Here is a 13,963-nt window from a genome sequence, read left to right as displayed (position 1 = left end):
TTGATTTTTTATTTTTTATTTTTATTTTTATTTTTATTTTTTTGCTCCGTGCATCCCCCAACCTGGGTGGTGGGATGAGGTTAGCTTATCCTCTGGCCCTGTCCTAGGCAGAATACTGACATCATCGTAGAGTTTAGTTCTCAAGTCAGACCTTGACACCGTCCACAGAGAAATTCCTTCTGGACACAGATACCTCCTGCCTAACAGGAGGAAAAAGAAACAAGCCTGCCTAGAGCCAAAAGGCCTCCGCCTAGGGCAGAAACCACAGAAGCAGCCTGGCCAGCTCTGCCCCAGCACGAAACTGCATCCTAGGAGCAGACTTGGGGACTGGTTTGAGTGCCTCTGCACACGTAGTTCCCTCCAAATCTTGGTCCGGGGTTTTCCCTGCGCTGTTGCTATCCACTCCTTAATACTCTGATCACTCCCAGAGACAACTCTCGTGCAAGCTCATGGCCACAGCCACCACCTCCAAGCCTCAGGTGATGGCAGCCAAGGCCTTGGGCCTGCAGAGCTGCCACCCTAGTGCCCAAGGTGGGGTGGCCTCTAGGAAAGCGCAGGAGCCCCTGCTCTCTGCCGCAGCCTTGGCCAACATTCCGACATTCCTATTAGCAAGTGTGTCAGCAGGACTAAAGTAGGCTGGCAGGTGGCTCTACCTCTTCTCTGTGCGGTGGGGAGGGCAGGAGGAAGAAACTGGACAAGTCTCAGAGCCCTGGGAGGCCTGAGTAGATGAGTCTGCACCGAGCCCAGGCCGCTCTACCCCCGTCGTGCCAAACAAACCCCCAGGTTAGCCGACACATCCCACACAGCACACATTAGTGGGAGCCATTCACGGAAGTCAGCAAACGTGTCGAAGGAGAGCACGCCCATCTGGAACACTCACATCCGCGTCGCCGACAGCCGCCGCCGAGGAGAAAGAAAACAATATTCTGTTAGGGAAGGGTCTTTCCGGATGAAACGATGAACCTCGTAGGCACGTGTGAGCATGTGGGACCACGCCCAGGTCCACACCCAGACACACCGCCCTCACTCCTCACGCTAGGACGGCTCCTGCTGCTATTGGAGGAAACTTGGGCTGCCCTGGACCACACTCAAGGCCAATTCTCCCCGCCTCTCCCTCTCTCTCTCTCTCTCTCTTTCACTGGGATGAGTAAAAGGCATGACTTTGCTTTTTAATATGATGTCCCAGACACTTTTTTTTTAAAACGGAAAAATGTGCATCTCTACGACTTAACTCTGAGCAGTAATACAGACTTCAGTTCTACATTACATCAAGGCAGGTAGAGAGAAGAGGGAGGAGAAAGGGCAGCTGGGCAGGAAGGAGAGAGAATAACAAAGAGACCCATGCCTGAAACAACAGGGAATCCACTGACAGAGGGGCAGGAATGGAGCCGAAGTGGGGAGAGAATGTTCTTCTGGGGTCTGAGATGTACAGATGAAAATCATCTCAAGGGACCAGGAGTGCCCTCTGACCAAAGTGTCTGTGACCCCCTGAAATCCTCTCCCACCCAGCACCCTTCATTTGCAGAGATCGCCATACTTTATGGAGGGGACTGAGGCCTGGGGACTCTCTCACCATCACAGAGGGACCTAGTATAGACAAACCCAGTTCCTTGCAAGTAGACCTTAGGGAAACTGGGAAGTATGGGGAGAACTCTGGGACACTGGGTGTTAGAAGGCCCGAGAAAGGGAGGGCTGGGGCAAAGACTCCCAGATCACAGCTCTGAACAAGGCCACCCCAGCTGGAGGCCCCACCCCACCAGCCTGCTGCTCACTCCCCAATGTCTCCATCCCCACAGCTTCCCTGGGGGCGTGGGAGAGGCAAAGTCTACTCAATCCCTACAGTCAACTGCAATTCTATTGAAATGCACTGGAAATGCAGCCTCTAATCTGGAAACCCTCGGAGGTCACCAAAGGTGAGGGCTCCCCAGAGAACAGCACAGAGCAGTTCCATGAGGAAGGAATGGAGGAGAGGGCAGCTTTATTTTCCCTGGTCCCCCAAGGGATAATATCACAGAATTAGAGGCTTTCAGAATGGCTCACAGAATTTACAAACTCAAAATTGGTGAATTGTGAGAAATAATTGCAGTCGCCTGAGGTGGCTGGGAGCTCAAGGTTGGTCCCTGTGAACCAGGTCCAAATACTAGCCTCTAGCGCAGCAATGCAACCCCTCCATTCCTTCCTTTCTTTTTAAAATTGAGATATGATTGACATGTAACATGTTAGTTTTAGGTGTACAACAGAATCATTTGAGATATATATACACACACACACACACTATATAGACCAGTATGTGTATCTGTATATCTGTCTCTCATGTGGACTGGGAGGCCTCTGAGGCACACAGGGCTGATCAGTTAGACACCCTCCACCCACTGTCCACTTGCTTCACTCTTTTGATGGTCAGTTCACTTTGGGTTTATGGTCTCCCAGACCCCCAGGTCTTCTATAGATTTTCAAAAGCCTTAGAGAAGTCTTATAAATGAAGAAATGAAGGGAAACCAGGACACTTCTGAAAACACAGCTCATGCCCCCTGCTCTTACCACTGTGGGAGAGATGGACGGCCATGCCTCAGTGGCCCGGCTGCTGGGGACATGGGCAGTAGCACAGTAGCGAGGACCTTGCCTCCCCCCTCCCTCTCCTTCCCGCATGCTGGCTGGCAGTTGGAGGGGTGTCCTTCTGCCCTCGGAGTCAGAGGCAGCTCTGCCATGGGAGGCACTCCCCATGGCAGGTGAAAGGGGAGGTGGGCCAGTCCAGCACCATCCCCCCGTCAGAATGTGCCTAGTCAAGGTTAGGGCAACAGCAGGAGCAGGTCAGGAGAGAACATGGCCAAAGGCGGGGTGGCCATGGCTACACCTTCCTCTCAGGAAGGGCAGCAGCAGGAGTTCCCATCCAGGCCTGGGAAATGCCAGGCTCCTCCCCTTTCCCTGAGGTTTCCTGGCTGCTTCCGGCTATAATAAAAAGCCTTTTCACAGACATTTTCACAACCACTTAGTGAGGTGAGGAAGCGGGATCCTTAGGTCTATTTTAAGATGACGAAATCAAAGCTCAGCATGGTTAGGTGGTTCACGCACAATTCCATAGCTAGTGAGTGGCAAAGCAGAACCAGGGCTCCCTTGGCTGCACCTGGACCAAAAACTCTGAACTATAGGGAGGAACTATCATCCTCTATTGCTTCAGAGGACCTGGGTAGGTTCCCACGTCCTCATCACCAGAGCACAAGGAAATATGACTCTGCGGTGGTTCTTTGATATTCCTCTCTTCAAGAGGTGGAGATGAATCCTCCTCCCCTTGAGCGTGGGGTGAACCTAATGGCTCACTTCCAACAAACAGAAGAAGACAGAAGTGGTGGTGTGTGACTTCAAAGTCTAGGTCCTATCCTAAAACACACTGTGGCTTCCTGCATGTCCTCTCTCTCTATTGGATCACTCACTTTGGGTGAAGCCAGTCACCATGTTGTAAGGACTCTCAAGCAGCCCCAGAGAGACCCATGTGGGAAGAACCTGAGCCTGCAGCCAGTAGCCACAAGAGAAGCATCTTAGGAGTGGATCCTCAAGGTTCAGTCAAGCCTTCAGAGGACTACAGCCCTGGCTGACATCTTGACTATAACTCTTAGCAGACTCTGACCCAGAACCACCTATTTAAGCTGCTGCTGAATTCTTAGCCTGCAGATGCTGTAACAGAATACAGGTTTGTCATTTTAGGTGGTTAACCTCCTGACTCCCCCCAGACTATGCAGCCGAAAGGGAGCCCCAAGGTCAGGTACCAGCTTATGGTTAGAACCTCCTCCTGAGGCAAGAGTCCAGCGCACCACACAGAGGCTGGCTGCTTACTCACCTTTCCGGGTCCTGCAGGTAGAGCAGCAGGTACACACTGTGGGGATGGGGGACATCATCAGTGATATCCCTCACTTGACAGGAGCTAGCCCCAGACAAAAAGGGAGGCCCCAGTGAGGTGTGGGATTCCAGTGTGTTCAATATAGGGGTCCCAGGGATGTAGGTCTCTGTAGAGACACCAAGGTGGAGGATGAGATCATTCCAGCTTCAGCTTCCTCTCAGGTGCTAGAAAATGCCCTTGCCTGGCCCACAGAGATCAGTCCTTGTGTCCTCTGAGAAATAAATCCAACCACACCTGCCTACACAGCCCTCCTCTCTATGCCTTCCAGTTCCAAATGACCTCCAGGAAACCTTCTCAGACTGACCATTGCCGCTCCAGAGTGCTTAGTGTCAGTCATTTGGTCAAAGACCTAATTGGCTGTTGCCTTGCAAACTCCACTGGTCTGGGTGAACAACTGGGCCTTGGTATACAGCAGGTGCTTACTAAATACATGGTGACCGAGTATCTCCAAATTCATGGAAGGCAAGGATCATTCTTTTAACATCCTCTGCACCCTTCCTGGGTTCAATGCCAAGCTTTCAATAAATGGTGTCTAACAAAATTCTATGAGGGAGGGAGGGCAATGTGTTCCTGGAAACTCCATATTGTTATTTTACACCATAGGCCATGTCTTTTTATTTTATATACACTGTTACATAATATCTCAGTTGGCTTTGTACTTTTCTCACTAGGCATCATGTTCTCAAGATCTGCCTGTATGTACATTGAAACTGTTGCCTCTGCCCAACCACGAATACAACTCCAGGGGTCTAGCCACCACTTCTTACCTGTCCAGGGTTTGCAAATTCTCTTGTTTTCTCTCCTTACAACCCTAAGATCTAGGCTGAGTAGGGATAACCGTACCTTCTTCTCAGAGGAGAAAGCTGAAGGGAACTGTGCTCATCTTCCGTGCCGAGCTCAAATTCTCTGGTAGTGATCACCTGGGGTATCATTCTGAGAGAGGGTCAGAGGCTGAACCTACACCCAGTGGGAGCAAATCTGGCAACTGCCTGGCAATGTCTGCCTTGCTAACACAGCATCTGCTGCTCTGCAGAGGCCCACCCTGCCAGGATGGAAGCCCAGACTCGGGCCTCACCTGACCATGCCCAGTGTCTAAGGCCCACACAGCCAGTGAGGGAGGGGACACGAGCCCTTTGTAACTGGGCCTCTTTGCCAGACTTCCTTCCAGGTACCTCGATCCCCAAATGCTCCAGAGCCTCTATTCTGAGTGCTTCTGCCCCAAGCCCTGGCCCTGGGTCATCTTTCACCTATCTGTTTTCCTGAGAAAACTTTTATTTTAGGCCCCAGAACAGCTGGAGGGAGTGCCACATAGTCCCTGCCGTCCCTGCTGGGTCAGCACCTCCCTTCCCAGTCCCGAGAATCACAGGTGCTGTGGCCAAGGGCGAGCAGTGGGGAGCACAGAGAATCACAGATGCTGTGGCCAAGGGCGAGCAGTGGGGAGCACAGGTGGGTTGCAGCCTGTTGCAGCACGGCGGCGGGTTCTCTGGTTCTCCATGAACTCCCCCAGCTGGCATCCAGAGTGACCCTCCTGCCTCCTGGAGTGTGGCGGAGGGCAGCGGGCATCATTGCTAATGTAAGGCAGCAGGCCAGCACCGAAACAAAGCATCCCAAACCCATTTCTATCTAGTGCTGGTCTGGGAAAATGGTCAAAGCCCAGGAGATGCTTCCCATTGCCTTCAGACCTTACCAGCATTCTCCCCTCCCCAAATTCTGAGGCTGCCCTAAATAATACACCAAGGAGGGGTCTAGGCAGAAGGCCTGGATCTGGTCCTGTGTGGCCTTAGCACAGTCCACGACCTCTCTGAGTCTCTCATAACTTCCTCCACCTGGCTCACTTTATAGTGACAACATAGAATCTATGACAACATAGAATCATTCAACTTTGGTTTGGGCCTTTCCAGTGTCAGGCACCTCACAAGGCAGCCCATTTCCCTCTTGGACATTTTCCTATTACAAAGTGCTTTCAAAGGTGAATAAGATTATAACAGGAACAATAATAGCAGCTATTATATAGAGTGCCAGACATGATCCTAAGCACTTTTACAGGATTAGCTTACTCAAATCCTTAAGATGACCCTACAAAAGGGTATTATTATTCCTTGTATACAGATACAGAATCTGAGGTTCAGAGAGGGTAAGAGCTAGCCCAGGTCACACAGCTAGTAAGCAGCTGCCCCCTTGGAACTTAACCCAACTTTATCCCATTGGTTCCCGCTCTGCCTCTGAGCCTCACAGAATAGGGACCTGTTTTTCTTCCAAATAACAGTTTTTATTTGAGGCTCTATAGCCAATAAGCTGAGCAAAGGTAGAGGTAATACCCAATTCCAGTTCCTATTCATATTTCTGAGACAGTGCCCAGTAAGTCAGAAGCTGTAGATGCTCCAGGAAACCTAGTCGGTCAATGGGTGAGACCCAGGCGGCACTGGCCCAGGAGTCAAGAGGCCCCAGGAGAATACCAATCAGTGGGTGACCCTGGTGACCATTCCCTTTGCTGTGGCTCTGTCTCTTCATTGGTAAAGCCTGAGGGTTAGACTGAATGATCCCTGAGGTTCCTTCCTGCCTGGCCTTCTGGGAGTCCATTCTAAATTCACCTGGGGGAGGGTTCATTCAGGAGATAACCTCACCCCTACAGCCAAACTTCTACCTTCCCAACCCTGCCAGAGTTAAAACATTTCCCCTCCTACAAAAAAGCCACAATATGGGGATCCCTGGGTGGCTCAGCAGTTTAATGCCTGCCTTCGGCCTAGAGCGTGATCCTGGGGTCCCAGGATCGGGTCCCACGTCAGGCTCTCTGCATGGAGCCTGCTTCTCCCTCTGCCTGTGTCTCTGCCTCTTTCTCTCTGTGCCTCTCTTGAATAAGTAAATAAAATCTTTAAAAAAAAAAAAAAAGCCACAATATTCAAACCTGGGGCCAGGATAAAGTGGGATATTTGTCAGAAGGGAGGAAACTGATGGACATCTGCCCTGGGTGTGTGCTGTTCTCTCCCTGGCGGGGCATGTGAGTCATCATTCCTAGGGCAGCCGTGGGGCCTCTTCTTTCCCACTCCTGTCCATGACCCCTCAAAGTCAGCTGGGGTCTTTGAGGCTTGGGGCCAAGATGCCCCCTGCAGGGTACACCTCATGGCACAGGGTCAGAGTCCAGGTGGCTGGCATGGCCCTGTTTCTATGTTTAAGAGCAGGGTAGCCACCAGACACATATCACAGCCACAAGCTTCAAGAGGGTGGTCCAATTCCCATCCATGAGGCTCACTTTTCCACCAAGGGTGAGCAACAGAAGTGGCAATCCAGAGCTATCTCCTTCCCCCCTTCACCATGAACCCAGCAGTGCTCAGCTCCTGAGAGCCAAGGTCTCCGAATCTTTCCAAGGAATGGTCTGGGAAGATGTGAGTCCCGGCCCAGGTCCCTACCCCCCCTAATCCATACCCGTGCCCTCTGTAAGCCTGAAACCCACCAATGGATCAGACACCAGTGGGTCACAAACATGACTGCACCTCCACACCACCACATATCTGGGTCTCATCCCAGACTTACCAGATCCTCTGGGGATGGGCTCAGGACTCTGCATGTTTAACAGGGTCCCCAAGCCGATCCTCATGCAAGCAACCTTATGTGAGGCATTTGACAACCAGAGGTAGACATTGGTGATAGAGGTGTGGTTTCCATAAAGCCATGGCCTCCGCAGGAATCAGACCTCAGAGCTAGTATGGCCCATGGCACATAGCAGCTGAGGGTTAGCATGGTGAATGGGGACTCAAGGATGGGAAGAAATGGTAGAGTGGGGAAAGAGGACAGGAAACATTTATGTAGGGCAAAGGGATCACAAGAGCCATAAGTCCTGGGTGGGTAGGAGGAGACATTCAGGTGCTCAAGACAGGGAAGCCCTCCTGGGAGTATAGGGTCAGACAAGAAGAGAACAAAGAAAGCTGCCTTGGTCCAGGTCCAGCTGTGCCTGTTGCCTCCAGGCTTGGTTCAGGCACCCCAACCATCCCCAAAACCTCAGATAATCAGATGGAGTAGACAAGGCCCTTTGGCGTGGGTGGCCTAATCCTGCCCTTGGTCAGAGTCCCCAGGCCAAGCCTCCCATCTGGGCCTGAGTGGTGCTCTGCTTCTCAGCTGGCCTGGCGTGATCTGATGGACATCTGTGTTGAGGGCAACTCCAGGTGACATGCCATGTGGTAGACTGGGCCGCTCTCAGCAAAAGCAAGGCCTGGAAACTGGAAAGGGGGAAAAGTGAAATGACACCTACCTGAGCTGCCAGCACTCTCAGAAGCACTTCTGGACATCTTCGGCTGGCCGTGTTTGCCACTGGCGCGCCCAGACCCCGGTGGTGGGGGGCTGGAGGGGGCAGGGGTACCATCACCCCTGATGGTGGTGAGGTCCTGCATGCTGAAGCTCCGGAGTCTCTCCGATAAGGCACCCTGTCCCTGGATACAACACAGGAGGGGGCACACATCAGGGGTCTGCCCCACAGACCACAGGCAGTTGTCGGCAACAGACACAACAAAGGCCAAGAGGGGTTCTGACAGTCAGCAAGGTGGAACTCAAGACCTGGAAGGACTCTGCAGAAGGGCAGATGCCTGGTGTACTTGCTGGAAGCACTGAGAGGGTCAAGGTCTGGAATATTCCAGGGCTTCCTGTGGGTCTCAACAATTGTTCCTCTGGCTCCTAGCTCCTTCGTCTCCTTCAGATGCCCACATCACATGATAAACTAGAGCCAGAGACAGACCCAGGGCCAAGGAAATGACTACTGCCTGCAGTTCCTGCTCTTGAGGAGTTGTTTGCTGCTTCTCTGGCTTTACATAAATAAAAATCCCTACATAGCCACATTTTGCTCAGTTCCCAGTACACAAGGATCTGGTCAGAAAGATCAAAACCTAATAATCTATGTGTTCAGTCCTTACTCTTTTCAAAGGAAATAAAATTCAGCCAGTATATTTTAAAATTTATGACAACAGCAATTTCTCTTATCTGTTCATGTTACTGTTTATGAGGCACATTTACTTCCACTCTCGCATTTGAGCTTCATAAAATACCCAAAAGGTAATGAATCAGGAAGGAAAAAAATGATACTAAGAAAAAAAAAAAAAACCCTGCTGACTATAACCACTTCATATTGAGAGAGCCACAGAATTCATCTCAGGGGAAAAATTGTTCTTTTGTTTAGGAAAGCAAGATCAATCCATTATACTTATGAAAGGGAAGGTCCTTGCTGTCTGGATGAGAGAATCTGTGTCAGAGTGAAAAGGATCAGAGTGCAGGCTCAGGGAGAGCTGCATTGCCTCAGGGGCACCTCAGGGGCTAGAGGGGGAGCTAGTGTTTGGGGAAGAAGGACTCTGAGAGGGGGCTAAGGGCTGGTCATAGACTGGGGTTATTGAGAACTGGGTTGGGATTTGAGCACAAGGAGACAGGCAAGTAAATAACCACCAAGCAAATAGATGAAGTTGGGCATCATCAGAAATACTGGAGGGTGTGCAGACTTCTCACAGGTACATGGGGCAGCAGGGGGTGAGGGAGGAGGTATTTTATTTGGATAATGAAGGCAAGAGTAGTCCTACAGGGCTGGAGGTCTTAGGGACAATAAGGCAAAACAGATAGAACAGAACCAACAAAGCAGCACAAAATCAGTGGGAACAGCTAACAAGAGGGCTCTGGGTTAGGAGTGGAATTGATGAAACAAACAAGGAGCACAACAGCTTAGTAGGATGCCTTCGACATGATAGAGGGTTTGAAGGACTTTTTTCATTTTACTTAAGGGGGAGAAAAAAGCAATTAAAATGGCCAGCAAAGCAAAGCACAGCAGTTCACAGAAGTAACTAGTCAAAAAGCCAGTTAGATAAAGGAGTAAATGCAGAATGAGTTCATTAGAGGGAAGGGGGAAAACAAAAGGAGCTTGCAGACAGGTCTAGAAGAAATGTCAGAATAAAAACAAAGATGCATTAAAGTATGAAAAAAATCAGTGCTCAACCTACCAAAGATAAAGAACATCTCTAGGAAACTAACAGCAAAAAAGAAAATTATTTAAATAAACAAATATATACAATTAGAATTTTAAGTAAGAGATAATTGCCCTGGTGGCCTCAGACACCACTCTGCACGATGGCGGCCAAGGGGTTGGAGAGCTTACTTTCTAGACATTAACAACTGTGTGTGTGTGTGGTGTGTGTGTGGGGGTGTCTGTGCCACCAAAGCCAGGTGGGACTAGCTGCCCAGTATAATCCCCTCCAAAATCTATCAGCCAATGACCCACAATTATTTCATAGGGACTTAAGAGAAATGAGAGGACCATAGAACAAAAATGGATTCTGAAAAAAAGTAATTCAGTGTTAGGTTCACACCCAGGAAGACCACTTACTGGTTCGCTTTCCATCAACCTCCTGTTTGGTCACTTTTAAGAATTATTTATCAAGGACATTCTCTGGGCAAGACACTGAGCTAGGTGTTATTAGGAAACACCAAAAATACAGCTCAATTTTGGACAAAATGTAAATAGACAAATGCACAAATAACCACACAAAGGTGCCATATCAGAAACTACAGAAAGTGAAGATTAAGGGTTCTAGAGTCAGACCCAGAGTCAAATTACAGTCCTAGTATTAATAGCTGGATGACCTCAACCTCTCTCTGCCTCAATATTCATCTCTGCCAAGGAGCATCCACATGGTAAGATTAAGGTGAGAATTACATGAGATTATGCCCATATAATATCCATTATAAAGCCCAGTGTGTAGCAAGCATTCAAGAAATGCCAATTATGATGATGGTGAGGATGATGAGGATGGTGATGAATCCGGATAGTGATAATGGTGGTGATGATACTACTGCCTGAGACACACAGTTGCTGTTGAAATAAAAAATCACAAGAGCACATCCGGCCAGCAGGACAAGGAGGGGGCTTCATGACCTCAAACCCAAATAAATGGTCAAGGACTAATTCCATCAATGTGTCTGCCAGCCCCTGCAAATGCTCAGCAATGTATCTGAGAGCAAGCAGCAGCAGGCACCATACATGTGCTTTTCGGCAAAGCACTCAATTCCACTCACAGAAGCTAGCCAGCCTAGCTCCAATATCACTAGCATCATGAAGCTGGAAGTGGCAGAGGTTAGGAAAGAAAAAAGGAAAATAATAGCTCTGTATCAACACAGTCCTGACTCAGGGGTAATCATAGCGGCATGGATACAAGAATATTGAAAACAAATTAGCCTTTATCTGTCAAAACATTCTGAGATGGTTATAATTGATATGGCTCTCATTTGTAAACTTCTTAACCTATGCTTAGTCTCCTCTCAAAACTTCATTCCCATTCATGTTCCACAAACCCCAAATCCACCCTGTCACTTTGGCTCTGCTCTGGAGAACCTCCGTTTTATTATTCTGGGTACAACCAAGAGTTGTTCACTGGTACTCGCAAAGTTGGGTCCCCTGTTTTGGGAAAATAAATTCAGATCCCCTAAGTCTGTTAAAGCTTAATACCATCTTCTCCATAATTCAATGAGCCGCATTACTATATTAAAGCCTTTGAGAAGTCCTACAGTGTTTCAGGTTAATTTGCTATATCTCAAAAGAATTTTCCCACAGGGGTATATACTGTTAGTTGGCCATCCAAAAGTCATCCCAACCCCATTCTTGACATAATGGGAAAAAAACAAATTTCCCAATCTCCCTTGTAGCGATGGATAGCTATGGGATGCAACTCTGCCCAATGGAAGATAAGGGGAAATCTGCTAAGGGATTTCTGGGAAAGGTGTTTTTCTCTTCTTAAGAGAAGAAAGGCCTGATCCTGCTCCCTGTTTTCTGCCTCTGAGTGTGGTGGAACTGCCATTCTCGTGACTAGGAGACTCACAGAAAAACCCACCCAGAGCCTTGACATCACTCACTAGAATAACAAGAGCACTCACTTACACCTAGATTCCTTGTAAATGATTTTCATCAATTTCAAGACATATATTTTTTCATCTCTGAAATGGGATGTGTTTTACAATTATTGTTGCCTTGACATCACTGTTATTGCCTACATATGAATGCATTTAGTTGTTATTGCCATGGCATGGACTGGACAACTGAGCTGAACTGAGTGTTCCATTCAGAAACCATTAAGAACCACCTGAAGAAGAAATGTGAGTCCAGGTTGTCTGAAACACATTCCACTGACACCTCTGGTAAGATCAAGAAAGTGACAGCATTTCTGAGTGGGTATCAGCAGCACAGATGAAAATCCCAGAGACAATAGCTCTGTATCACCAGTGCTCTGGAAGGCAGAGAGTGATACAGCATGGTCAAATGGCTGCTGATGAGCTCCACTGCAAAGTGATTCTGAAGAGTCAGACACAGAAAGTCAAGAATTGATGTTAGGAGACCTCAGTTTATTGCACTTATATGTTCCCTTTAATGTATGTACAAAAGTGACGCATAAAGATTCTATGTCTACACAATTCTAAGAGTCCTTTCAATAAGTAGAAGTTAACATTCTAAGCGCAAAAGCATTATGTCCTAATTTAATTGGCAATATTTTCTTCCTTAGTGGTATAGAAGATAACAATGTATCTTAGAAACCACAGCACTTTAGATTCAATGGAGTGTGCTTGCACTTCCAGGGAAGTTTTCTCTGACCATCTCTGCTCCCTGACATATGCTCTCAGTACAGTCTGTATTTCTTTGTAGCACTTCACACGATTGTATTTAACTTTAATGTTGTTTGTTGGTTTGTCTTTCCCCCTGGATCGCTTGTTTTATTTACTAGTGTAGCCTTGGTGTCTGCCACTCTATCTGATATATGCTGGGGGTCAAGGAGTTGAATAAATGAACTGGTGGCCATTTCCTGAGCAATCTCTTCAGTAAAGTGCCACAACCAGAAATCCGTACCTCCACCCCAGTGCACCGGCCAGGGGCCCAGACCTGAAGGAGTATCCTGTTGAGCAGGAACTTGAGCTCTGCCTTCAAGGAGTGTATGAGAAATGCCAGAGGGTTGAAGGGTGCCAAGGACAGAGGGTGCACATCTGAGAGGCCAGGCACACACAGGAAACTACATATGACCTAGCCTGGGAGGACGTGGGTAGGTGAAGATGGGGACCAGGTGGAAAAAGAAGTGTATTTCTTAGTCACCTGTCTGTCACTCAGAGCTGCCACTTCATTCCATGACAGAGGAGGTCTTTGCAGTTTTGTCTGCTAAGGAGATGGGAGTGTCAATTATACCATGTTAATGGACAAATGAACACATCTTTGAAAGTGCCTGCCAGAAGGTCACAGATTTCTTTTAAATCAGCTGGACCAATGGAGGACAGGGACAGGAGTGAGACCTACTCTTCACTGCACGCTCTCTTTTGTGCTTTTAGAATTTTATACCATAAATGTATATTACCTTTAAGGAATCATTACCGTTTCATTTTTACAAACACAGCACTTTCCCAAGATCACCTTGAGGATCCCATTTTGTAAATACAGGGCTTGCATGATGCTGAAAAATGCCATCTAGATCAAAAAAGAATGACATGGAAACTATTTTAAATAATAATAATAATATTGACACCTGGGTGGCTCAGTGGTTGAACATCTGCCTTTGGCTCAGGACGTGATCCCAGAGTCCTGCGATCAAGTCCTATATCGGACTCCCCACAAGGAGCCTGCTTCTCCCTCTGCCTATGTTGCTGCCTCTCTCTCTGTGTCTCTCATGAATAAATAAAATCTTAAAAAATAATAATAATAAACAAATGAGAAAAGAGAAGGAAGAGGCAGTATATTTAGTCACTGTCCACTCAGAGAGCCTAGTCTCAACTCTGCTATGAAGGGCCTTGACTAAGTCGCCTTGGTCTTTCTCAGCCTTGCAAATTAAAGTATTTGAACAAGATTCCCTTCCAAGTGGAAAATTCTGAGTTCAAGAATCTATGACCCTCTTCTGTGGCCCATTATCTGGCTCTGACTACAATACCAAAATAAGGGTTTCTAGAATTATTTGAAAATCTCTAGAATAAATGTTGGGTCTCCCATGGTAACTCTGATGGAGGAGTAGTTTCCAGTGTGTGTGTGTGTGTGTGTGTGTGTGTGCGTGCGTGTGTGTGTGTGTGTGTGTGTGT

At 48.1% G+C, this 13,963-nt stretch overlaps 1 protein-coding gene across 3 annotated transcripts in view; it reads right to left on the bottom strand.

The window, feature by feature from the left end:
• The window catches only part of REEP1 (receptor accessory protein 1), a 105,087-nt gene that overhangs the window by 10,190 nt on the left and 80,934 nt on the right, over positions 1–13,963 (bottom strand). For 2 of the 3 annotated variants that reach the window (XR_007402939.1, XM_049095560.1), the window contains exon 6: positions 8,142–8,319. Coding sequence is in view for 2 of the 3 variants with exons in the window: in XM_049095560.1 (XP_048951517.1) it covers positions 8,142–8,319 (178 nt within the window). In the remaining variant the exon portion in view is untranslated. Of the gene's footprint in view, positions 1–3,835; positions 3,872–8,141; positions 8,320–13,963 lie in introns of all 3 variants that reach the window. The other variant, XM_035700732.2, reaches the window with a different exon arrangement.

The sequence above is a fragment of the Canis lupus genome, chromosome 17 (genome assembly GCF_003254725.2).
Source record: "Canis lupus dingo isolate Sandy chromosome 17, ASM325472v2, whole genome shotgun sequence".
In the NCBI taxonomy this organism is placed as follows: Eukaryota; Metazoa; Chordata; class Mammalia; order Carnivora; family Canidae; genus Canis; species Canis lupus.
This window is presented reverse-complemented; position numbering and strand designations above follow the sequence as displayed.